Here is a 27,555-nt window from a genome sequence, read left to right as displayed (position 1 = left end):
ATGTACAAATAGCATACAGTTAAATGTGTGAGTTGTCATTATTTAGGACAGCGATAGCATGAAGAATATCACTATTCATTGTATTCTATGGAGCATCTAGGACTAGGTTAATCTTAAAGGAAGGCTCCAGTCATTAGATAGTTAATAAAAACTTCAGTATTTAGTGAAACATTATGTTTAAACCATACCCTGAAGAAATCAGCGATATTCCCCGGTAAATAATGATTTTATAGCTCTTTTTATCAAAACCTGTATATTCCGTCAGGCAGCTGCCATTTTGGCCATTTTCAGTAGTCACATGATCCGAAAAACTAGGTCGTGACGTCATCTATGCGTTCACTTTGTAAACACGACAGCTCATTAGACGAAAACATGGCGGAGTATTTGAGTTCGGACTCGTCAGCCGAGGAAGAAGTTTTGAGCAATGTGGAGAGATTGGATGGGGGAATTCAGCCATACAGGTTCGAGCCAAGTGGCCAGAACCGTCAGGAATCCAGGGACAGTGATGATGAGGATGAAAAGCATGGTGAGTGTTGTGTATTAGTAGAAAGAAATGAATGAAACAAGGGACAGAGGATACGGGTACTCAACTCTTTACTGTTCGTCATGCTTAACTGCCACAGCATCAACTCCCGGGCTTACTCTTCTTCTCTCAACATTGTATGTATACTCTGGTTACACTGCGCCCCCTATTGGCAGGAGTATATTAGAACACAACATTTCCCCCCTTCTTAAAAAGAGTTACTTCTCCCCTTGAACAGCATACATAACATTAGCATTTTAAACAGACACTTACGTAGTAACCATGAAACCATCTGTAATGATAATAACTTCACATATCACAATATGCAGAACATTTTCAAACAATAATTCAACCACAGTTTAAGTGACATAGTCCTCAATCCAAACAGGCTGCTTTCTGATTCGCTGGTTCCTGCTCTGAGCACCATGCACTGTAGCTGGCTCAGCAGGCCTCACTTCTTCTGATGGAGGAGTGAATGTTTCTGGAAGCACCGACAGGTGTGAAGCATCCCAGGGTTTTCCATTATCAAGTGTGTAACTGTGAGGTCCTTTCTGCTTGGTCACTTTCAGAGGCTCACTGAACTTTGGCTTTCCCTTTTTGACATGCAGCGGGTTTCTCACACGCACCAGGCTTCCCGGATGTATTTTGGGAATCTTGGCATTTCTTTTTGCATCAGAATATGTTTTCATGTGCCACTGTTTCTTTTCCACTCTGTCTCTCAGTTCCTGATCCTGAGTATCCGTAAGCTGTGGCAGGATTGAGAGTTTGGTTCGCATTTTTCTTCCATACATGAGCTGGAACGGAGATGTCCCTGTAGTGGCGTGAGGTGTAGCTCTGTAGACCTGAAGAAACTCAGCAACGTGAGCTTTCCACGGAGCGTTCTCTCTCTGTGCCGTGAGAATGCTTTCCTTCAGCACTCTATTTAGCCTCTCCACCGCTCCATTTCCTTCTGGATGGTAGATTGTAGTCCTGATGTGTTGGATGTCTCTTTCTTCTAGGAAAAAGGCGAGTTCTGAGGATGTGAATTGTGGACCGTTATCTGTCACCACAGACACAGGGTTCCCTTTTTGGCTGAACACTGATCTCATGAAGGTGATCACTGTTGCAGTATTGCATCTTGGGGCACAACACACTTCTGGCCATTTTGAATAGTAGTCAGTCATTGTAATAGCAAACTTACAGTCCACCGGACCAGTCTCAAATGGGCCCACGATGTCGAGGGAAAGCTTTTGCCATGGCCCCTGAGGCAGAGGGACTGGTGTCATAGGTGCAGGGTTAGTTTTAGCTGTTTTATCATTCATCTGGCAGGACACACAGGCGGCGATAACCGATTGTACCAGTGCATCCATTTTAGGCCACCAATACAAGTCTCTGAGTCTCTGTTTTGTGCGTACAATGCCTTGGTGGCTCTCGTGTGCTAAGGATACCATGTGTGAGTGTAGCTTTACTGGAACAACTAACCTGTGACTCCCTCTCAGAATGAGTTGTTCATGTGCAGAAAGTTCATTTCTCACCTGGTAGTACGGCAACATGTTAGCAGGCAGGCCTTTGGATGAAGCTGGCCACCCGTCTGTCATGTAGTTGCGTAGCTGACGTAACTCTGGACAGGAAGTGCAGGCATCTGTGAAGTCAGACGAGGGAACAGCAGTCAGCAGGGCAGAGACAGCAGCAACCATCTCTGGTTCCGTGTCTGAGGTGCAGTCCTGTCCGTGTGGCAGTGGCAGCCTGAGAGTCACTGGATCACTGGGTGATGGAGCATCCCGAATAGCTGCAATGTGGTCATCATTTGGCAGCAGACCTTCCTTGCTTATGCTGTGTCCTAGATACGTTAGTTGGTCCTGGTAGAATTTGCATTGATCTGTGTTGAGACTTAGTCCAGCTTCCTGCAGTCGGTACAGTACTGATTTCAGGCGGGTTTCATGCTCAGCACGGCATGAGGAGTAAATGATGATATCATCCAGATATGCCTGCACTCCAGGTAAATCTTTCAGCACCATGGACATCATCTTCTGAAATGCTGAGGGTGCTGATGCTAGCCCATAGCAAACTCGCTTGTACCTGAAAAGTCCCTCGTGAGTAATGAAAGCAGTCAGATCTCTGCTGTCCTCATGCAGTGGAAGCTGGTAGTATGCATTAGCCAGGTCGAGGGTTGAGAATATGGTAGCTCCTCTGAGTTCTGAGAAGAGCTCCTCCATGTGTGGAATGGGGTAGCAATCCATTATGACGGCCTTGTTAGGCTCCCTGAGGTCTGTACACATCCTTATTTTAGATGAGTTCTTTCGTTGAGTCACAACGATCGGTGATACCCAGGGAGAGGCATCTATTTTTTCAATGATGTCAGCATCAAGAAGGCGCTTTAACTCTGCAGAAACAGCATCTCTGACTGAGAATGGAAGCCTTCTCAATTTCTGCTGCACAGGCTTCACCTCATCTTTCACTCTTACTTTGTGTACTACGTTCCTAACACAGCCCATAGGTAAAACTGTATTAACAGGTGCAGATGCAGTAGGTGTCGGTGTAGTAGGAGTTGCAGGTGGGGTTGTTATCTCTCTGACTGTGTGCTCTGACTTCAGTACCACTCTGTTTCTCATGATGACCATTTCCAGTGCCTCAAACAGGTCCAGGCCCAGCAGTATTGAACCTGACTTCACAATGAAAAGGGTAGCTGAGGCAGTATTTCCGTCATGGAATGCACGTAAATGCAGTTTCCCTAGTACTGGGATTCTCTGTCTTGAGTATGTGACTAGAGGAACCTTTGTAGGTTTCAGTGGTATGTGACTGAAATAGGTCTCGTACACATGAGCCGGCAGCAGTGACACTGAAGAACCAGTATCTACTATCATCTCAAATGACTGGTTAGCAGGAGAAAGTCCCAAATCTACAGTGCACATTATTTTCTTCTCTTTTGGGGCAGAATTATTCAGCAATAAAACAGTCAGTTCTGGAATAAAGACCTCCCTCACTTCACGTTTTTGTTCTGAACGACACACTTTGGCAAAATGCCCAGTTTTTCCACAGGATTTGCATATTTTGTTTGTAGCAGGGCATTGTGTGGAATTGGCCATATGTTTATCTGAATCACATCTGTAACATCTTCGTGCTTGCTCAGACTTTCTCTCACCTTGCCTTTGTTTACTTGCAGCGGGACGTTTTTGTTCCCATTTTGGCGCGCTGATCTCTCTCACAGGCACTTCACTGTTGGAGAACTCGGCCACGTTGCGCGCCGCCATTTCCACCTGATTTGCAATCTGAATGGCTTTATCCAGTGTCAGTTTGTCTTCTAGCAGCAAGCGTTCACGTATGCGTCCACTGTAGGCTTTTTCCACGATCTGATCACGCAGCATATCCTGTTCTGCATTTCCAAATTCACAAAAAACGAGCATTTCACGTAGCGCAGAGACGTACTGTGCAATTGTTTCATCATGTCTCTGGGCTCGTTGGCGGAACCTGTGTCTCTCCGCAATTACGTTTACCTTCGGCACGAAATGCGCCCGTAGTGCAGCCACGGCATGGTTGTATGTAGTTCCCGTTTCAGTCAATGTGTAGAATATCCTCTGTGCTTCGGTTCCGACGCTGTGTAGCAGCGTTGCACGTATACGGGTATCCGGCCACTTGGCTCCTTCCACGTCGATCACTAGCAGATAGTTTTCGAACATTTTTAGCCATGTTCCAAATGGCATAGTAGGTTCTCCCGGACACTGAAGAAAGGTGGGAGGTAAAGGAGTAGAAGCCACGGCCATCCTCGTCGCCAATTTGTTGTGTATTAGTAGAAATAAATTAATGAAACAAGGGACAGAGGATACGGGTACTCAACTCTTTACTGTTCGTCATGCTTAACTGCCACAGCATCAACTCCCGGGCTTACTCTTCTTCTCTCAACATTGTATGTATACTCTGGTTACACTGCGCCCCCTATTGGCAGGAGTATATTAGAACACAACAGTGATCTTGCTGGAGACGATCCCTTTACTCGTGCAATTGATTTCGGGGGGCGAGTAGGGAGACCTGTACATGAATGGTGTACTTGCGATCGGTGTGTAGCCATGGACAATCCTCTTATGAACATATGTTGTCATGAGCTTGAAGAGCTTGAAAATAAACTGTTCACAGATGACTTGGATTGCATATGTTTACATAGGGAATTTGACACTGTGGTGTTAAGAAAAGCTGTATTGAGAACAGCACTGGTTGCCATGAAGGATGTGAAACGCACCTCTTTGGTTGAACCAATAAGTAAAAGGTGGGTAAATTTGACGGGTACAGCCCTTTCTTCTTAGCATTATATACTTTACAACCTGTCATTTACAGGAGTATTTGTGTATCGACCATATTCAATAAGAGATTTATGGTTGTTAATTCTAAAGCGTGTCAAATGGATTCTGTCTACAATTACATGGCAAGGACATGAAGGACAATGACAGATAATTTTCAAAACCAAAACTTTACTAAGTATAGCCATGATAAAAGAAATCAAAAAGCATATCTACAGAATGCACTCTTTATAGAACAATGTATGCTAGGAGTCCTAACATAATAATGGTACAATGTAGTTGAATAAATTCCATAGTAGTTAATCAATCAAATAAAGAAAGCATTCCGGAGCATTCACGGAGCACACGTGCACGTGCACACGGAGCATTCCGTGGATTGTTCCTATCCGAATTGTGGCAATGTTTCGCCATACAATGATGCATATTTCAATAGAATTGTGAGAGTAACTAGAGTAAACAACATGAACAAAGCACATACGTAAATTTGTCCTCGACACCAAATGCATAGTTCACGTCACTTCCGGTGAAATAAGTCATGTGACTCGTCAAAATGGCGCCTCCCACAGGGTTGATGTTATTTCGGTAATTAATCACCTTAAAATCACTGATAACGTCATCGGATTAAAAAAAAAAAAAAAAAAAGGCAGAGACTGGTCTGTTTTATCGGATGATAATTATTTAAAAATGCGTGTCATGAGGATTCCCTCCCTTTAAAAGTAGGAATTAGGCTAAATGTCATCCTTATGTGACTGATTTGAATGGAATAACAACAATTGGTTATATCAATTATGCAAATACAGAGGGCCTCAGTGTATAAATATACCATCTAAAATTGCTTATTCATTGATAATTCTATTCATTATTATTCTTAGATTTTTCTTGTTAAAAAGTGAGGAAAGACTCAAAGATACAAAAATGAATAGCTGTGGATGCTTTGAGGGGACCATAGAGGATGCTTCTGCACAGGGTCCAAATGTTGTGCTATACTCCTGCTAATATTTATGGAAACAAGATGTTACTGGGTTTATGCAATAACATAAACTAGTTATGTTTAAGGAAAGAACCCATTTTGGGTCGAAACATGTTTTTTATATAGTTGTATATGGGAGGATAACATGATGTAGTAATGTACTAACAAGACAACATGTTAACTTTTGGTTTCACATTGAGGATAATTCATTTATTCTTTTTTATTTTGAATGCATTATTTTTATTCCATACATTTAGGCTTTATAACACACATACAAAAACATAGGACCCCAGTGTATATATACATACTCTATATAACATATATCATTAATTTAGTGGGAATGCTGATACAGCATTCCAACTACTTGTTCTTCGACGCACAAAATTCTTTATTATTCCGCCGGGTTATTTTGCGCCTCTTCTGCTCCAACATTCCACATTGCAGAAACTCTGATCAAACATCAAAACGTTCAGCTCGGTCGGGAACTGATGGCTATTACTTTTCTTATTCATAACTTTCATAATTCCAGAGATATATCCCATAATTCATCACATTTTTAACATGGAAGTAAAAAATACGCCCCCAGTGTTCATGTATCCTTTCAATCTAAATTCTTCACTTTCTTCTTACACATTACATTTCAGCATAGCAGTTTAGCGTCAGATTTTCAGCATAAAGCATTCCCACTAGCAATTTCTTCAGGAATTGCATTCTCTAGTTTAAGTTTAATCTTTGATTTATCCAATCTAATAATTGAAAATGTTTATTTAAATCATGTGAAAATATTATGCCAAGAGACCTGATAGCTCATGGGATCACAGTATCAACTGTGTCATTCAAAGATTATGTAAAATGCAAACAAAAACTGTGTTTGGAATAGAAAAGTTTGATAAAGCATATATATACATAATAATGATTATAATAAAAAACATTTTTATATATAATATTTAGGTATATCATATTTTTGTATCTCTTAATCTATCCTTTGTGTCCTTCCCTTCACACAGGTGCACCCCAAGCCCCCAGGAAGTGTGCCGGACTCTGAGGAGAATATTCAGTGTGGCCAAACGGCGGTACTACACTTCCGTATCAGTCGCTGGGCCCGGAAATAATTTTTCCCATTGACTAACATTGGGAAAGATACGTCTGTAAATCGTTTGATAATTTTTTTTAAACTAAATAAACTACCCAGTATGAATATTTGTATAGCCCTTATTAAAAACATTCGGTCCTCAAGCTGTAAAATTTGCTAATAACGTTATTCTGAGAGTTATTTTCCTCGACATTATGAACGCGGATCTAACCCACGGGACCGCGCCTCCCGGCACGTTCATGTGACATGTTCAGTACTACATGAGTTTTACCTTTACCCATGGATGCATAATAAGAATGGATTATATGAAAAGATAAGAGTCTCTGGTGCATATAAATGACATTTTTGGGTGATTGGACCCTTTAGTTTAAAAATGACAGAAAAGCATAAACATACATTTAGCATTTTTTATTTCCTATTCTATTTCCGCCTATGATTTGTGTGTGTTTAAGTGTTAATATTACAAAGATGGTAGAAGGTATTGATATCATATTTGGTTTATTGTATGCCTCTCTGTGAACATCTAGGTCAAATTTGGTGACATCCTGATCATTATTTCCAGAGATACATGGGATAAGGCCAACACATCCCCCTTCAGAGGAGCCCACATTTTCACTATTTTCGGTTATGGGAAAGTTCCAAACACTAACCAAAAAAAATCATTTTGCAGAAAAATATTTGTATACAACCATCCGTTTCATAAACTAGACATATTAAAGGAATGAAAAAACATGGTTGTGCTGTATACCTCGGGTAGGGGTGAATCAACTTTTAGGGGCCTTAGTTCCTCTACTAATACACATCATGTGTTAACTAGGGAATGCTGTCAGCTGAGGATGACCCCAAGCCCAATATGAGTTCTGTGTAACCAGAACACTTTTAGTACGTGTGTACACATGTTTATTGAGGGTCCTGCAGCCAACCAGTTTTGGAGTCAAGTGGATGACGATACCATGTCTCCCAAACATTGTATAGCTGAACGATGCTTCTTTCTCTGAATCTATGAACTCATCAGAAAAGGGGGCTTTTGCTGGCTTAACTGCAGGCAAATAAATCCTTATCACACAATGGAAACCCCTACATATTCTATTTATTAATCGATGTATAGATCCATGGGCTCCTTGCCCTCATTTCTCATGTATGCATACATTAGTGACAACAAATGTATTGTGTTAATTATTATACATTTATATATGCACTTTTGGAAATGACATTCTTTGCTTGTTGTGAATCTTACCCTTAAGTAACCATTAGGGGCTAACACGACCCCACCACAGAAGAAACCTGTGATCTAATGATCTAATCCTGCATTAATAACATGAAGACAAGGGATCAAGCCAATATGAACCCCCCCCACCCCACCCCACAGGTGCTGTAAGGCACTTCCTCCCCAAAACACACCGCCACTCAAATACACAGTACAAAAGTTGAGTCTGCAAATGACCTCCATACTATTCATTCATGAAACAAATGAGGTATCCAGCACTACTTAGCAAGGCAGTGTGTGACAGCTAAATACTTAGACTCAGTAAGATAACAACTCACCCACTGAGCATCCACGCTGACCCAGTCTGTACGTGAACAATGTGCCTCAGAGTGTCTAGCAGTACCAACAACACAACTCTTCAAGCCTGATATGAAACAAATGGTGTGCAATTTAGTCAAATAACAGATTGGGCACTCCTGAGTCTAAGAATGAGCAGCAAACAGGCAAGTATCAGAATCATTAGGGCTGAAGCTGCTGAAGAAACAAGTTGCTTGGTTTCCAACACTAACACAGTAACACAGGTGACCGTGTGCCACAAAACACAAGGACCTTCAGAGCGCCGGCTAACCTTTTTAAATTTCCAAAAAATAACATTTTACAGATTTACCTTTTAGTTCCGGATAACAAAAAAAAACTCCACATCAAAAAAAAAAAACCCTGTCACTTTATATGTCAAGCAATATATCATTTATATATTTTTGCTCTTTGTCGCTGATCTCTGGATAAAAGGCTGGCTGGGATTTAAAGCTGCTACCCACACCTCGGCCATGAGATACAAAACCAATACTGTCATGAATGATATATAATTCTACATGCCTCATCATACCATCTTCATGGTACCAGGACATACTAAGAAGAGAGAAAGAGTTTTTGGCATTGAATAACAAGTGACAAAAAACAGTTCATCATAATAGCTAAACCCATACATATAAGATAAGATAAGATAAGATAAGATTAACCTTTATTAATCCCAGAGGGGAAATTCAGTTGTACAAAGCAGCAACAGGGTAAGCGTGAAGAAAAAAACAGTACAGCAAAGATGCACACAGATCAATAACATCTAAAATAAATAATAAATAAAATAAAATCAAGGAAAAAAATAATAATGATAATAATAATAAAAGACTATGAAAATAGGAGATGAATAAAAATAAGAGTAAAATAACTGTCAGCATATACAGTATACATATTTGGTCATCATCTAAGTTATAAAGTGACAAGTGAAAAGTTAACATGGGTTGTGGAAACAGTGTATATTTATGACCAGATATATAAAGATATCTAGTTCATGAGAGCATTTGTGATGGCTTTCTCAATCTTGTAGAGCAGTAGAACATGATGTGCATGTAGAAGTGATGCTTCAGTGATATGGGCAGAATATTACAAGGCTGGGATTTGATAATTTTTGATGTTGTTCTAGAAGACTATTACTGTTTATCGTTACTGTAGCTCAGTGGTTCTCAAACTTTTTCTGTCATTCCCCACTTTGAACAGGTGGGCCTTTTCAAACCCCACCTGTTCCTCATCGCTCCAATAAAATGGTAGGCCAAGCTTAAAATTGTCAAATGTATCGTTCTATAACAGGGGTCTCCAACCTTTTTTAGGATGAGAGCTACTTTCAAAAAATAAAACAAGTCGTGAGCTACTTTTACTCCTCTTTTTTGTTTTTTTGCAGTGTATATATTTAGCACATTTTAACATTATTATATGCTACCTTTAACCTTTGTTTGCTGTTTGGGTCTGTGGGACCCGTTTTCAGTGTTTACTAAAATAAAATGTATTCAATTTAATTATTTTAACCTGCTTTATTTGGTGGTGGACGTCACATCCTCTAGTCTAGGGTCCGGGGGCATGCAGCCCCAGGAAGATGTTTTTTAAATGTTGAAGTTAAATGCATCAATCTGGTGCACTTTGAGCTAGGGCTGCTCAATTAATCATATTTGAATCGCAATTACGATTTTGGCTTGCAACGATTATGAAAACAACATAATAGAAATAAAACAATTTTATTTTTTTCAGTTGAATTATACTTAAAGTTCAGGGTAATCAAGTGTTAAAAACGTACTTTTCAAATTATTTTCTTCAATAAATTGATGTTTTCAAAGAAAATGGTTAATCGTTTTTAATAATCGTGATATACATTTTTGACCCAAATAATCGAGATTATGATTTTTGCCATAATCGAGCAGCCCTACTTTGAGCCCAACATGAATTTATGGATACAGCTCTCAATACTCAGATGAAAGGGAGCTGTATACTTTTCAATAATCCAAACATCTTTAGAATATGATCACAACAAATAATTTAAACTTATTTATTCCTATCTTATGTTATCTAGTTAGCATTCTTTCTTTTTATTTATGCATAATTGACTAATCCCCTTTTAAACTTTTTACTGTCCTATAATACACATTGGAATGATTTCTTACTTTATTTTTTATAACTTTATTGAATAGATAAAGGTGTGCTCTCTTTCTTGCTCTCTCTCTCTCTCTCTCTCTCACTCCACATTGCTCTTCTTCCCGACTCCAACGCTGTTGTGTGTGTCTGTGAGAGCGTTTCACATGTGTGTATGAGAGATTTGTACCAGTGGCGAGCCTGTCTCTGAGGGCCTAAGATATTCTAAAAAATAATATTTAAAAACATAAAAACAATTTATATTTTGCTTTATATATTTTTTTTAAATATGTTTTTAGTAATATTTGTCATTAGTTTTACCAAAAATAACTTGATTAAATTGTATTTAAAATAACATCCATCCATCCATCTTCTCCCGCTTATCCGTGGTCGGGTCGCGGAGGTAGCAGTTCCAGCAGAGAGCCCCAAACTTTCTTTTCCCTGGCCACATCAACCAGCTCTGACTGGGGGATCCCAAGGCGCTCCCAGGCCAGAGAAGAGATATAATCCCTCCATCTGGTTCTAGGTCTACCCCTTGGTCTCTTCCCAGCTGGACGTGCCTGGAACACCTCCCTAGGGAGGCGCCCAGGTGGCATCCTAACTAGGTGCCCGAACCACCTCAACTGGCTCCTTTCGACGCGAAGGAGGAGCGGTTCAACTCCGAGTCCCTCCCGGATGGCCGAACTTCTCACCTTATCCCTAAGGGAGACACCAGCCACCCTGCGGAGAAAACCCATCTCGGCCGCTTGTACCCGCGATCTCGTTCTTTCGGTCATGACTTAAAATAACATTTCCAAAGAAATAAATCCTTTGAATCTGCCTATTCAGTTTATGTTTGAATGTGAAGTGTTAAATGAAAGAAGCTTGTCTCTGCGAGGTGATGACAGGAGCTGATTGGACGTCCAGCTATGAATTCACAGAGGGCCAGCTATAGTAACTGAACGAGAGAGTAATGGTCTTGTTTCTATAGCAAAAACAACTGTCAACAGCGTAAACTCGCCTTCAAAATAAAAGCGTTGCCAAATTACACTTAAGACATACAACTGCAACGAAAGTAACAAACACAATGCAATATCCTTTTCAATTTCAAAGAACACAAATTGGGTTATTTACAGGTGTTGTTTTGTGTGGTAGAGGGTCGCTTTCATTGATGCTTTTTGCACCCCGGGCGGGCCGTTGTTTTGATATTCCACCAGTGTGAAAAAAGATATATATTTTTCCAAAAGATTTTTGGGGGGATTTCGTGACCCACCTATCACATCTCTGCGCCCCACTGGTGGGGCGCGCCCCACACTTTGAGAAACGCTGCTGTAGCTCATGAAATGATTAGAATTGATGGAAGCAGATAATCTCAGAGGTTAGCGTCCAAATGCGGAGGGAGTCACGTTTATTTAATGCAACATTTTCCCAGAACTGTAGCACACAGATCTCCATCAAAGCTTCACTTGGGCCAATGGCAGAAACGAGGTGTTGCAGACAAGGTGTGGCTCTGCCTTGGTCTTTGTGGTGAGCAGTTGGCTGGCACATAGCATTATGGCAGGAACTTTTTTTTCAAGTACCAACTATCCTTTCATACTCTAGACAAAATAATAAACGTTGTATCTCACTTAGAAGCAGGCATCAGTGTACTGCAGATGTATCAGTCTCTGGGAATATGTTGGCAGATGAGTAACAGAAAGCAGAACTAGGTTTGAGCCAATGTAGAAATGATGTCACCATTACACAGTTTGTCCACCAGACATAGATCTTTAACTTGTAAGTATTTCTATTAGTAACAAATGTTACTGACACTAACTGGGCATACAATCGTTTAGTGCTTACGCTTGTGGCTTTTGCACAAAACCAGACCTGTAACGGCCCCTACACACGGCGGCGTGCGTTGCCGCGTCAACGCTTCTGCCCATTCACTTTGAATGGGGTTACGTCACGATTCGCCGAACTGCATTGTGGGAGCAAAGCGTAGCTTCTCTCGCGGTGCTCGCTGCAAAAGTAGGGCAATGTTCTACTTTTGACGCCTCGATGGAGGCGTCAGCCAATCGAATCATATGCCAGTACAAGCTCTAGCCAATCAAACCGCGTGCTTGTGTGTCTGGGGTGGGAGATTCATGTGATTGATTGTTGGTCGAGTTTCAGCCCCCCCTGCCGGCAAGCGACAACGCACGCCGCCGTGTGTAGGGGCCGTAACTCAGAGATTTAGGCAGCTAATGTTGCATGCTACAAGATACAGTATACTAGGGACAGGAAAGCAAATAAGAAAAAGGACTTCTACAACCAAGTCACTGACATCTTGGTCTAGAAGGACAGGAGACTGGAGTCTATTAAAAGTAAAGGTAAGACCTTCCAATATGTGTTTGCATTTGTGTTAAATTAGTCAATTGAATAACTTTCCTGTAGGCCTATGCATACGATTAGAAGAATGCTGATATAAAACGTGAAACATCCAGTCATCCAACCAAATGGCTCAGGGACAAGATTGTAGACCTGCACAAGGCTGGGACTGGCTGCAAGACCATATGAAAGCAGCTTGGTGAGGAGGAGACAACTGTTGGTGCGATCTTTTGGAAATAGAAGAAAAACAAAATCAGCATCATTCACACTCGGTCTGGGGCTCCACACAAGATCTCGCCCCATAGGGTATTGATGATCATAAGAAAGGTGAAGTATCAGCCAAGAACTACACGGGAGGAACTTGTTAATGATCTCAAGGCAGCTGGGACCACAGTCACCAAGAAAAGTATTGCTAACACACTACACCATAATGGATCAAACCCTGCAGTGCCTGAAGGCCCCCCCCTGCTCAAGAAGAACATGAAAGGCCCGTCTGAAGTTTGACAATGAACATCTGAATGATTCAGAGAAGGCTTGGGAGAAGGTGATGTGGTCAGATGAGACCAACATCGAGATCTTTGGCATCAACTCGACACGCCCTGTTTGGAGGAAGAGAGATGCTGACTATAACCCCAGAACACCATCCCCACCATCAGGCATGGAGGTGGAAACATCATGCTTTGGTGGTGTTTCTCTGCTAAGGGCACAGGACCACTTCCCTGCACCGAGGAGAGGATGTACGGGGCCATGGACCAAAACATCTTGGCCGATAGCCTCCTTCCCTCAGCCAGGACACTGAACATGGGTCATGGAAGGGTCTTCCAGCAGGACAATGACCCTGAACATATGGCCAAGGCAACACGGGAGTGGCTAAAGAAGAAGCACTTTCAGGTGAGGGAGGGGCCTAGCCAGTCTCTGGACCTTAATCCCATAGAAAATCTGTGGAGGGAGCTGAAGCTTCCAGAGGCCAAGCATCAGCCTCAAAACCTGAAGGATTGGAGAGGATCTTCAGAGAGGAGTTGACCAGCATCCTTCCTGAGATGTGCACAGACCTGGAGACCAGCTACAAGAAGTGTCTGACCTCTGTGTGTGGGGGCTTCTCCACCAAGTACATGTTCTGCAAGGGGATCAAATACTTATTTCCCACAGTTAAATGCAAATCTATTGTTATCTTTTATATAATGTCTATTTCTGGATTTTCTTTCTGATATTTTACTCTCACTGTTAAAATAAACCTACCATTAAAATGATAGACTGTTAATTTCTTTGCAAGTGGGCAAACTTACAAAATCTGCAAGGGATCAAATACTTATTTCCTTCACTGGATATTTCTTTGTCCATGGCATTGTGCATAGGCATAGTCAGTCTTGACGAACACTTTAATATTAAAGTTGAACCTTTATTTCAGGTAGCCTGTACTACTAAGCCAGTTGAGCAGACCCTGGATATCTGGAGTTATCTGGCTTAACTAACCCTAACAATCGTGATGTCGCAAAGCGGTCTTACGACTTTAACTTAATTTGAGTGTTTGCCAACTTAATGTGTTGTTTATAATGCATTTTGTAGAACATAAGATAGAAATATCAAAATAAATATTAGGCTCATTTTCATATATTTAAAACAGTGGTGGTTTATTGTAGTCTTTTAACTAAGCATAATCTAATGTGCATATTTTATTTGTTTTGATCTTTTACATGTTCTCTTATGCCCCGCACCTCCCCTGCATGTGTGTGCCTTTGTTTATTCATATCTTAAAAAAACACTCACTGCATATGTAAGGGTCACACTAGCACTGAGCTAGCTATCCATCCAGTTAAACCATTTGAAAGAAAACTCCAGCGCAGTTGTCAGTTTTACTGAAGTCTCTTTACTTGGTGAAACTGTAAAGACAATACAGACATAACAGTTTATTATTGACTGCCCGACTGACGAGACAAAATATAACAGAATACTTCACACAATGAGCTACGGTGCACAAACTGAGAGGCTAACCAGCCTAGCCGCTAGTAGCTTAGCTGCAAGGAATACTCAATGCATTCCTACAAACATAAACATTTGCATACAACATATTTCCATTAAGTCGGACAATAACACTCACAGACGATGCGTGAACCAGCGGGAAATACGAAGCACAGCCCATGGAGAGCAGATGTCCGTTCATGAAAACAATCCAAGCTACACGTGGAGCGCACTCGGAAACAAACAAGTTCGTTCTCCTAGCAACAGGAATCCAATAAACCACTAGCAAGCAGCAGTGTCAACCAGCCACCACAAGGTGGTGCCAAAACACAGCCAAGAAACACATACATAACAGATATACAACAAAAAACACACATCAAGGACAGAACACTCCCTGCCTGGGGTTTTTAAACCCCAGATCAATCAACAAGAATCAGTCTTTGGAGACAGAAGCAGGACCCTTTCTGTAACAGGACGAGAAAAGATCCTTTTGGTCTTGTCCTTGGAGATCTCTACCTCGATCTTACGAACCAGTCCATCCCTTCCTGGGAATGTCTTTGTGATGGTGGCCATAGGCCATTCGTTTCTCTGAGCCTGATTGTCTTTCAGGAGAACAATGTCCCCCTCTTGAAGGTTTGACCTCTTAGACTGCCACTTGTGACGAAACTGCAGAGTCTTGAGATATTCTTTTCTCCATCTACTCCAAAAGGTGTCCGCCAGGCTCTGAACTTGCTTCCACTGCTCTTTAAAGAGGTCTGCCTCTTCAAAGTTACCTGGAGGAGGTGGTGTAGAGCCTGTTTTGAGGGTCAGGAGCATTGCTGGGGTGAGGATGAGAGGTGACTTTGGATCTGAAGATACTGGAATGAGAGGTCTAGCATTGATGACTGCTGTCACCTCAGCCATGAGCGTAACCAGAACTTCATGCGTCAAAGAAGACTTCTTCTGTTCGAGCAGCAGATAGTCAAGAATGCAACGAGCGATGCCAATCATCTGTTCCCATGCCCCACCCATGTGGGACGCATGTGGCGGGTTGAACACCCATGTGCAGTTCTGCGTGCTCAGGTACTTCTCCACGTTGTTGCCACTGGGATCTGTAGTCTTCATTTGCAACTCTCGAGAAGCGCCGACGAAGTTAGTGCCACAGTCAGACCGTATTTCTTTTGCTGGGCCCCTGATAGCAAAGAATCTCCTTAAGGCATTAATGAAGCTGCCGGCACTCATTGTTTCAATGAATTCGATATGTACTGCCCTTGTACACATACATGAGAACATCACTGCCCATCTTTTTGAGTTTGAATGTCCTCTTCTTGTGCGTCGTGAGGCAACTTCCCATGGCCCGAAGACGTCGACACCTACGTAGGTGAAAGGAGGTGCTACTTGCAGTCGTTTGGCTGGTAGATCTGACATCTGTTGATGTTCTGTCCTTCCTCTCAGCTTCCGGCAGGTTACACATTTGAAGAGCACACTGCTGATACTGCGCTTTGCTCCTACCAACCAGAACCCTGCAGCTCGGACAGCTCCTTCTGTGAAGTGCCTTCCTTGGTGCTTCACTGCCTGGTGATGGTGATGGACCAGCAGCGTTGCCAGATGGTGTTGGCCGGGAATGATTATGGGGTGAGCTTCGTCTGAGCTCAGACTTGAGTGATGTATGCGGCCTCCTATTCTTAGGAGTCCTTCCTCCCCCACTACAGGATGCAACTTCCACAAGCTGCTAGACGAAGCAATGTTAGATCCTGATCTCAAACATTTGAGCTCCTCTGCATAACTCTCGTACTGGACGCTCTTCACGATGCACACCTTGGCCTTTGTCAGCTCGTCCTCTGTTGGATGGCAGATGTGCCACCTATGACACTTGCCGTTAACAGAACGGGAGAAAGAGCGAGCTACATGGATCAAGCGTGCTACTGCTGTGACAAGAGTGATGTACTTTGAAAAGCGTTCGAATCGTTGAGGGTGTACCACATCTCTGGTGACACATGTCAAACTTGTTTTCACTTCAGGACGAACCTCAGAGTCAAGAACAGGGTTGATGAGGTCATAAGTCTCTTCCAACTTAGGAGGATGCATGGATGCATCCTTGAGAAAGGCTGGTTCTGTGAGCCACGTTGTACTGTTTAGGAGAGCTGGCGACACAGATCTGGACCCGATGTCTGCTGGATTGAGGTCTGTACGCACGTATTTCCACTGGCCAAGACATGGTGACTGATGAATGCGTTGGACCCTGTTGTGCACGAAGACATAAAATCTCCTCGACTGGTTGTGGATGTAGCCTAGCACAACTTTGCTGTCTGTGTAATATGTGATGTTGTCGAATGCTACATCTATCTCTGCAACTATCAACTCGGCAATCTCTACTGCGAGCACAGCCGCACACAGTTCAAGTCTTGGAATAGTGTGTCCGGGCTGGGGAGCCAACTTTGTCTTCCCAAAGATGAAGCCTACCTCGGTTTGGCCTTCATGGCTGGTCATCTTGATATAGGCCACTGCTGCGATTGCTGTCACTGAAGCGTCTCCGAAAACACAGAGTTCTCTTGTTTTAGCACCTGCAGTAGAAACGGGTGCATACGGGCGTGGTATATGGAGTTCTTGTAAGTCTTGTAGAGACTCCTTCCATGTAGTCCAGTCGAGCTCCATGTCTTTGGGGAGTGGCGCATCCCAGTCGTCTGCTTGCACGGTGAGCTTTCGGAGTATTTGTTTCCCGCGTACTGTTACTGGTGCAAGGAACCCAAGGGGGTCGTAGAGACTGTTAACTGCAGACAGCACTCCTCTGCGAGTAAACGGCTTCTGGTCATTTGCAATCTGAAACGTGAAGGCATCTGTGCACATGTTCCAGGACAGACCGAGGCTTCGTTGGGTAGGAAGCTCATCGGTAAAGAGGTCTAGGTTTCCAACATCCTTGGAACAATCCTCAGGTGGGAATGCTTTGATGACTGTTGGGCGGTTTGATGTGACTTTGTGCAACCTGATATTAGAGGCTGCAAGCATTTTCTGCGCTCGGCCGAGTACACTGATGGCTTCTTCTTCGGTGTTGAAGGACTTCAGGACGTCATCGACGTAAAACTCACGGTCAACAAGGCTTCTTGCGTCACTGCCATAGTTGGTCTCTGCTTCTTTAGCTGCTCTCCGTGAACCATAAATGGCCACAGCTGGAGAGGGACTGTTCCCGAAGAGGTGGACCCGCATCCTGTACTCCACTATATCACTGGTGGGGTCGTTGTTTCTGTACCAGAGGAAGCGCAGAAAGTCTCTGTGGTCCTCTTTTACAACAAAGCAGTGGAACATGTGTTCTATATCAGCAGTGATAGCAACCTGTTCCTTCCTGAACCTCATTAGCAGCCCAACCAAGCCGTTATTCAGGTCAGGGCCTGTGAGCAGAACCTCGTTGAGTGACACTCCTTCAAATTGTGCACTGGAGTCAAAGACCACACGAATCTTATCTGGCTTTTTGGGATGATACACACCAAACAGCGGCAGATACCAGCACTCTTGTCCTGGTTTCACGGGCAGTGCGGTCTCTGCGTGTCTTTTGCCGATCATGTTTGCCATGAACTCTAGAAAATGGGCTTTCATCTGTGGCCGTTTTTCCAGTGTGCATCTCAATGAGTTAAGACGATCTTGTGCTTGTTTCCTATTGTTAGGCAGCTTCTGTCTTGGTAGCCGGAAAGGTAGTGGTCCCACCCAGCTCTTCGAGCTGTCTTGATGAAACTCTGCTTCCATGATCTTAAGAAACTTCGTATCTTCTACGGATGGTGCTAGTTTGTGGTCGTTGGCAGTTCGCGTGAAGATGGTTTGACCCAGACTGTCTGCATCATGTGTTGCTGTGCTGAACTTAGAGGTCAGTGCTGAATGATGTGTGTAGTCAGGGGCTTGATTGAAGATTTATCTTACCTTGATTTGGTTGTTGCATGGCTGCAGATGGCTAGTACGACCATTCTCCAAGATAGACGTCTTGTAACTGTTCACCTCTAGTGGTTTGTGAGCACCTGCTAGACACACGTCACCAACGACAACCCATCCCAGGTCCAGCCTTTGGGCGAACGGTGCGTTGTCTGGACCACTTATCTGCTCACGGACCTTTTGGACCCTGAGAATGTCTCTGCCCAGCAAGAGAAGTATGTCAGCATTAGGATCGAGAGGTGGTATTTCGTCGGCGATGCACTTCAGGTGAGCATGCTGATGAGCTGCATTTGGCGTAGGGACTTCGGAGCGGTTGTTGAGAACTTGGTTGCACTCTAAAAGTTTAGGCAAAGGAAAGCTTAACTTTTTGTCTGCTGATTCCACTGTGAACCCACTAGCTCTTCTTCCTGTTGTCTGAGTTAATCCAGCGCATGTTTTCAGTGTGTAAGGGAAGGAAGGCCCTGTGATTTTGAAAACATTGAAGAACTCAGAGCGTGCCAAGGAACGATTACTCTGCTCGTCCAGTATTGCATACATTTTCTTGGCCTCTTCCGGGCGACCAGCTGGATACACACTTACAAGGCATATTTTTGAGCATGCTCGTGCGCTAACACCTTCACCACACACTTGTGTGCACCTTGATGTGACCTGATGGTCTGCTTTGTCTTCCTCCCCGCAGTGCTCTGAAGAGGGAGGAGAGGGCTTAGGTTTCCATACTGCTGGTCCTGGGTGTAGTGCTGACATGTGACCCGTGCTTCCACATTCTATACATTTCACCTCAGCCGTGCAGTTTCTGGCGAGATGACCAGTAGAGGAGCAGCACCGGAGAGAAGGAATGTTCCTTTAAGAGCTGTTTGCGCTCCTCTAGACTCTTTTCTCTAAAGCTTCTGCAGTTCTTCAGAGGGTGTGGATTATTATGTAGAGGACAATGGTTGTTTGGGTCTGTCAGCTTCTTATCCTCTCTGCTTTCATATCTGTCGGTAGACGACACTTGTGTCCTGTGAACAGATACAGGCATCTTCGTGGATTTCTCCCACGTACTATTTTTCTCCATATGAACTGTCGTGGAGAGGTTGAAGCTGGGATCAGTATGAGCTTTTGCCTCTGTACGAACAAAGTCTGCAAAGACAGAGAAAGGTGGGAAACTGACATGATGATCACGTTTGTATCTTGAACCATAGGATATCCACTTTTCTTGGATGTTGTATGGGAGTTTTTCGATGATGGGCTTAACCCCTCTGGAAGTATCCAAATATGATAGACCTGGGATTGAGCCATCTCTCTTAGCAGCCTCAAGCTCTAGCAGCAGGTCTGCTAACTCTCTGAGTCGTTTTGGGTCTTTGTTAGTCAGTTTGGGGAAGCTTTCCAGCTTGTCAAAGAGAGCCTTTTCAATAACCTCAGGTGAGCCGTATATTTCCTCAAGCCTCTCCCAGGCCATCGTTAGTCCAGCATCGGGGTGTCTGATGTTGACGGCCTTGATTCTCCTCGCCTGATCTGATGACTCTTTTCCCAGATATTTACAGAGCAGGTCGAGTTCTTCTACAACAGACAGATCCGGAACAGCAATAGCACTTAGGAAGGACGTTTTCCAAGCCCAATAATTCATTGGTTGATCGTTGAATGTTGTGAGGCCTGATGTCACTAAGTTACTGCGGGCAAGATATTTAGCCAGATTGTTAGTGGTTTGAGGGTTGTGGTAACTGGCTTCATAGGGCGTTGGTTAGGCTGATAAGCAGAGAATGGAGACTGCTTATTGAGAGTCCACGGCCATGCTGGTGTACCAGGTCGAGGAGCCGTTAGTGTGTGTTGAGGCGTAGTTTGGGTAGAAACAGCAGCTTGTGTTTGAGCAAGGCCTTTAAGTGAGTAGGACTGTGTAGGCTTAACATCCTCTCCTTTACTATGTTGTGGTGGTTCATTTAGGTGTGGGCCTATGGGGGCAACAATGTCAATAATTTTGCTAGGAGATCCACCTATGCTGCTGGTTTGCTCTTTCACATAAGCAGCGGTGCGCTGGTACTTAAAGTGTTGAGACACTGGATTAGATCTTCTGCTGGCCTCTTCAACATCAAGCTCTAGTAAACCAGCCTGCAACATTTTTACATCAGCTATGGCAGCATCTTTCTCTTTTTCTTCCTGTAATGCATCAAGAGAAGCTTGAATGCGTGCTTGCTCAACTTTTAGCTCAATTTCCTGCTTAGAGTGTGATGTTCTAGCCTGTGCTGCTTCAGCCCTTGCCATAGCCATAGCCAGTGCTAAATTAGCCTTTGAGCTGGATGATGAGCGCAACGCACGTGTGTGCACAGAGTGTGCGTTTACACTTATTTTATTCATGTTTTCATTTTCGTCCATAATGGCTGGGTTGTGAATTTAATAACGTGGATGAAGATATAAGCTGGCGTGAAGGCTGGACATATGCACTGAGTTAGCCACTTAGCTCTTGGTGTCGCTCCGTAGGAAGCCTGTCTCCGTCCCCGGAGCTGGCTTTAATGCCGTCTTTTCACTGTAAGGGTCTCACTAGCACTGAGCTAGCTATCCATCCAGTTAAACCATTTGAAAGAAAACTCCAGCGCAGTTGTCAGTTTTACTGAAGTCTCTTTACTTGGTGAAACTGTAAAGACAATACAGACATAACAGTTTATTATTGACTGCCCGACTGACGAGCTAAAATATAACAGAATACTTCACACAATGAGCTACGGTGCACAAACTGAGAGGCTAACCAGCCTAGCTGCTAGTAGCTTAGCCGCAAGGAATACTCACTGCATTCCTACAAACATAAACATTTGCATACAACATATTTCCATTAAGTCGGACAATAACACTCAAAGACGATGCGTGAACCAGCGGGAAATACGAAGCACAGCCCATGGAGAGCAGATGTCCGTTCATGAAACAATCCAAGCTACACGTGGAGCACAATCGGAAACAAACAAATTTGTTCTCCTAGCAACAGGAATCCAATAAACCACAAGCAAGCAGCAGTGTCAACCAGCCACCACAAGGTGGTGCCAAAACACAGCCAAGAAACACATACATAACAGATATACACCAAAAAACACAGATCAAGGACAGAACAGCATACTTAGAAGTATGATACCACCTGTGAAATAACACTTAAGCAGACAGTATGCACTGTAAGTGCACGATTCCACAGGAAGCTGACAGATAAGTGAATATTTGATTTAATATTATGTGAGATGATGTAATATAAATGATGAGGGCGACACGTTGTGGTTGTGCACTTATAGTGTAGCCCAGTGGTTCCCAAAGTCGGGGGCGCGCGAGAGAGAGAGAGAGAGCGCACCGGTACCGGAGATCGTATTTTTGTTAGCTTCTGGTGCTAGCGAGCTACGCTAACGGATATAAAGAGTTTTTTCAACAACAAGGTGAAGGGAGAGTCCTCTCCTGTCAGAATGAGAGGCTCAGTGAACTAAAGGACTCTCTGAGTGTTTAGATAGTTTACTTTAGTCTAAGTTATCTCAGTGGGTCTTAAACATTTTGGTCACCATTAATGTAAACAATTATTTCCGAGGCACACGTTTATATGATCATTATAGTTATAAAAAAATAAGAGAATAAATGAAAAACAGGTATGAAATACTATATGACAGTAAAACAAGAATAAAGTTTAAAAGGGTGATTTGTAAAATATCCATAAAGAAAAAGTAAATCTGCTTACAGTACTGTTTCTAATGGGTGTTGAGAGATGTATCCATAGATCTCTTCATTTTGCTCTTAAAGTGCACCAGATTGATGCTTTTGACTTCAATATTTCAAAATAAATCTTCCCAGGGGAGCTTGCCCCCGGACCCCCCTATGTGAGGTCCACACACCACCTATAAAAATAGCACTTTACCCCTGCTTACACCTATATGCCATGAGCTGATTATCGAGCCTTCATTGTAACTGTCACACTGTGTACAGATGTAGCACTCCAGATAGGACTCACATGGGTGTGTCCCAGTCAAAAACCCAGCGGATGCCAGTGGCTGGGGGTGTTGCCAAATTGCTAGAGGGCGTTGCCAAAATTCTCCATTTGTTCAATTACAGGATTTAACCATGAGATGGCGCTTCATTCACAAATACACAAAGACAACTGGGTATTGTAGAACTTAGTCTGTTTGCAATGTTTGCAGCTCTGTAGTTGTGTTTGCTGAATACTGTAGCATTTAATCACTTATTTGTTATGGTTTTCACAGGCTACTATAATGGAAAAATATTAATATTTTAGATCAAATAAAGTATATAGTTTGCTTCATGCAGTATATTTTTTGTAATATTGTTGGGGTGTTTTTACACAGTAGTGAGAGTGAAAAACAGGATAGCACAGATTAATAAAATCAAAAATAAGATGAGCGATAAAAATAATAATAATGAGAAACTATAAAATAAGAAATGAATAAAACTCAAATGTAATTATCATATCATATATTCTAATGTATTGTATTATTAAGTAATATCATACATTAACCCCATTATAGCAGATGCCACATTGAATGGATGAACACATTTATGCATCAATAAGTACAACAGAGTATTTCTAAATACAAGTTGTAACAATATTTATATTTATGTAATATTAACCCTTTGGAGTCGACCGTCACGCCGGCGTGATCAGATCACATGACCTGTTCAAGCCGGTGCCGCATAAAAACAACAGTCAGAACAACATTGCCGTGTGTTTTTGTCGAACGTACTGGCTTGAAACGATATGCCAGTCTTTGTTTCATGCAAAAAGACCCAGTAAACACGGAGATACGATGATATAAAGTGAATATATTGTAACGTCCACCCGGACGTGTTGGAATGACGAGTGAAGTGTTCTCAAGTTAAACAGGTTTATTAACAACCAACGGCTCTCATCCGTCCTTTCTCACTCTCTCTCCTCTCGCGCCAACCTCTCACTCCCCTGCACGCGCCCACACAGACACACACACACCAAACCCTCTGCTCCCCAACCCCGCCCCTACCTGCTCTCCTCACAGAAGCCTGACACAAACAGTTAACAGAACACTTGAACAATAAATGCAGATCGCTACATTGCCCCCCCCTTACTAAGTCCCTCGCCCCGAGGGAATGCATAAAAAGTCTCTGAGGTGGCCCGGGGCTCTTCTTGGTCTCTGAGGCCGCCTTGGAGTGAACACAGGCGGCTGCGCTTGCCGGCTTGGAACATCCTGTCCCGGAACAGGGGGTGAGTTTGGGGGTGGGGGTTAATGTGGGGGGTCAGCAGGGGACTCAGTCAGTGAATCGGGGGAAGTGACTGTCTGGTTTCTCCTAGACGATGCTGGGGGTCTAGGCCGCGGATGTGCATCGCCTCTGTATGGGGCCAGCCGGTCCCTGTGGAGGGCCACCCGTCTCCCTCTAGGCGGCAGCTGGACCCTATAGACCACCTCTCCCAGCTTTTTCAGCACCTCACAAGGGCCCACCCAGTGACAGTCCAACTTAGGGCACCGGCCCTTCTTTCTTCTTGGACTATACACCCACACCAGGTCCCCGGCCTTGAAGTCCCCCCCTCTAGCCCTTGTGTCATAGTTTCTTTTCTGTCTCATGCCCGCCTTCTGCAGCTGATCGCGGGCAAAGGCATGTGCTGACTCCATTCTATCCTGGAGCCTCCTGGCATATTCCGGTCCCGGAGGAACCGCTGGTGTGTCGGGGGGTCGGCCAAAAGCCATTTCTGCTGGTGTCCGCAGCTCTCGCCCCAGCATGAGCAGGGCCGGTGTGCATGAGGTGGACTCCTGCACAGTCGATCTGTAGGCCCAAAGAACAAGAGGGAGGTGCATGTCCCAATCACGCTGATGCTCCGCGGTGAGGATAGCGAGTTGTTTTCCCAGAGTACTATTGAACCGTTCGACCAGTCCGTCACTCTGTGGGTGCAGAGGAGTAGTCCGCGTCTTTTGCATGCCCAGCCGGTCACACATAGCGGCGAACACCCTCGACTCAAAGTTTCTTCCTTGGTCGCTGTGAATGACCTCGGCCGCTCCAAATCTGGCAAACATGCCCTCCACCAGGGCACCTGCAACGGTCACTGCCTCCTGGTCTGGTATAGCATACGCCTCTGGCCATTTTGTAAAATAGTCCATGGCGGCCAGGACGTAACGGTTCCCCTTCTCTGTGCACGGGAATGGGCCCATTATGTCCACCGCCACCCTCTCCATCGGGGCCCCCACCGCTAGCTGCTGAAGCTGGGCACGTGACTGATCAGTGGGACCTTTGTACGCCGTACAAAGGTCGCAGCGGCGGCAGAAGTCCTCAACATCTCTCCTGAGCTGGCCCCAGTAACAGCTTTGGCGGAGTCGACGCAAGGTTTTGGAGACCCCCGTTGCAGGCTCTTTCCAGGCTCTCTGCAGCACTCCATCCTTCGTCCGGAGAGCCTCAAACTTTGCAACCAGTCCTTTGGTGGCAAGCGAGCACCCAGCAACTTCATTCCACAGTGGCTTTTGTCCTGACTCCACCCACCTCAGCACTGGCTGTAGGTCAGCATCCTCTTCCTGCCGCGCTCTCCATTCGGGTGAGTCGATGATCCGTGCACCTCTGCAGACCGGCTCGGCTGGTTTATGCCTGTGGTCTCGCTCCTCCTCTGCACAGAGCTCCTTTTCTTGGTCCTCTCTCTTTTCACAGTACCGACAGCCGCTGGGAGCACAGGGGCGCCGGGACAGGGCGTCAGCGTTGGTATGGCGAACCCCCGCCCTGTGCTCCACTGTGAAGACGTACGGCGCCAGTCCTTCTAGCCAGCATGCAATCTGTCCCTCGGGCTCCTTGAAGGACATCAGCCACTGGAGGGCTGCGTGGTCAGTCCTCACTGTGAAGGACAGGCCACACAGGTAGTACCTGAAATGGCTGATTGCTCTCACAATTGCCAGCAACTCTCTGCGTGTCACACAATAGCGCCGTTCAGCTTTGTTGAAGGTTTTGCTGAAATACGCCACCACTTTTCCCCCCCCAGGCCCCACCTGGCTCAACACCGCCCCCATCCCGACGTCACTGGCGTCCGTATCCAGGACGAACGGTAGGCTGAGGTCTGGGGGAGTGAGGATGGGAGACTCCGTCAAGGCCTTCTTTAAAGAGCTGAAGGCCAGCTCACACTCTGGAGTCCAAGCAAACTCACAGTCTTTCTGTTGCAGGCGGAACAGGGGTGCAGCTATGCAAGAGAAGCCACGCACGAACCGCCTGTAGTACGACGCTAACCCAATGAAGCTCTTCAGCTCCCGCCGATTGATGGGGGCTGGCCAGTCCTTTACTGCCCGCACCTTCTCCTCCAGCGTGCTGATGCCCTCTCCTCCGACTCGGTGCCCCAGGAACTCCAACTCTCTCCTCAAGAAACAGCACTTGTCGGGGTGGAGCTTCAACCCCGCTGCTGCTATCCTCTGTAGAACCCGCCGCAGGGCTCCTAAAGCCGCCTGGAAGGAGCTACCATGGACCAGGATATCGTCCAGGTAGACCAGGCACTCCTGTCGGGGAACGTCAGCGAGCACCCTTTCCATCAGCCGCTCAAACGTGGCCGGAGCGTTGCACAGGCCAAAGGAGAGGACTTGAAACTGCCACAGCCCCCTCCCAGTGCAAAAAGCTGTCTTTGGTCTGGCTTCTGGGCTGAGGGGAACTTGCCAATACCCGCTGCGCAGGTCTAAAGAGGAGAACCAGGATGAGCCAGACACCAAGTCCAAACACTCATCTATGCGGGGCAGCGGGTATGAGTCTTTCTTGGTCACACTGTTCAGCGGTCTGTAGTCCACACAAAACCTCATCTTTGAACTCTTCTTCTTATTGACCATCACAACCCCCGAGGCCCAGGGGCTGTCAGAGGGCTCAATAATGCCAGCTGACAGCATCTCATCAATAGCGCTGTCTGCTGCTGTCTGATGGGCCAGGGGAAGGCGGCGGGGGCGTGTCTTGACGGGCCGTGCATCGCCCGTGTCGATATCGTGCTGCACCAGGTGTGTCAGGCCCACTTCCTCTTCTGTCAGAGCAAAAATGTCCTTAAACTCCCACAGCACTTGCCACAGTTCCTCCCGCTGCTCGGGTTTTAAGTCATCACAGCTGCGTTTCCACACCTCCTTCACTGCCGCCCGTCTGTCCCCCTTTAGAGCTGCAGGTTGTTGTTCCGGGGCCGGGGGCCGTACATCAACTGGAGTACGGGGTGTGGGGTTGGGGCTGGGGTTAGCATTGATGACAGGGGGCATGGCTGCAGGGGGGGGGGGTTTGGGGTGGGGGAAGTGTTTCAGTCACTCTTGATGTAGGTGGGTGTGGTGTCGTGGCAAGTGTGGGGTGCACCATTTCAACTGTGGGACCCCCTGGAAAGGCCAGCGTGTTCCTCCCCAGGTCTAGCACACAGCGTGCAACCCGCAGAAAGTCAAGTCCTAATATGCAGGAGTCCTGTACTGCCGCAACCCACACCTTAACAGACACTGACAGCCCCCCCACCTGTATAACCACCACCCCTCTCCCAAGCATAGGGGCTAGCTCACCGGTTACTGTTCGCAGTTTCACCAGAGTGGGTGTCAACCGTGTCCCCGCTGGGACCACGTCCGGTCTCATCAGTGTCGCTGTGGAGCCGGTGTCAACAAGGGCCGTCCATGGGGCCCCTGCCAGGGTGACGGGGACATGGCAGAAATCCCCCGCGTGAGTCCAGCCCACCACCCTCACAGACTCTGCGATGTCGTTTGCTTCTGGGGGAAGCGGAGCCCCGCTCCCCCCTCCGTGCAGCTGGGCTCTGTCCACTGGAGACCAGGCAGGATGGGACCCAACGGCGGGGGTCTGTGACGTCCCATTTACACAGACCCGGGGGCGTTTCCCTGAATATCAGCATTCATGGGGCACCTTGTGCTAATATGGCCGACCTGGCCGCACCCCAAA

The 27,555-nt window shown here is 45.1% G+C and overlaps 2 protein-coding genes across 5 annotated transcripts in view; both read right to left on the bottom strand.

The window, feature by feature from the left end:
* The window catches only part of enah (ENAH actin regulator), a 229,006-nt gene that overhangs the window by 102,993 nt on the left and 98,458 nt on the right, over positions 1 to 27,555 (bottom strand). The gene's annotated exons all lie outside the window — the stretch shown is intronic.
* On the bottom strand, positions 14,658 to 22,878 carry LOC307014447 (uncharacterized protein). The gene is made up of 2 exons (XM_079642345.1): positions 14,948 to 22,878; positions 14,658 to 14,729 (listed from the first exon to the last, which is right to left on the bottom strand). The coding sequence occupies exon 1, from the start codon at positions 18,523 to 18,525 to the stop codon at positions 15,232 to 15,234; it is 3,294 nt and encodes a 1,097-aa protein (XP_079498471.1). The 5' UTR covers positions 18,526 to 22,878; the 3' UTR covers positions 14,658 to 14,729; positions 14,948 to 15,231.

Source organism: Notothenia rossii (assembly GCF_949606895.1).
Source record: "Notothenia rossii genome assembly, chromosome: 8".
Taxonomy (NCBI): domain Eukaryota; kingdom Metazoa; phylum Chordata; class Actinopteri; order Perciformes; family Nototheniidae; genus Notothenia; species Notothenia rossii.
The sequence above is the reverse complement of the archived record's forward strand: the minus strand, read 5'-3'. Positions and strand labels throughout refer to the sequence as shown.

Bases quoted from the DNA above. Each gene is read 5' to 3' on its own strand.
- LOC307014447 (XM_079642345.1), bottom strand. From the start codon at position 18,525: ATGGAAGCAGAGTTTCATCAAGACAGCTCGAAGAGCTGGGTGGGACCA.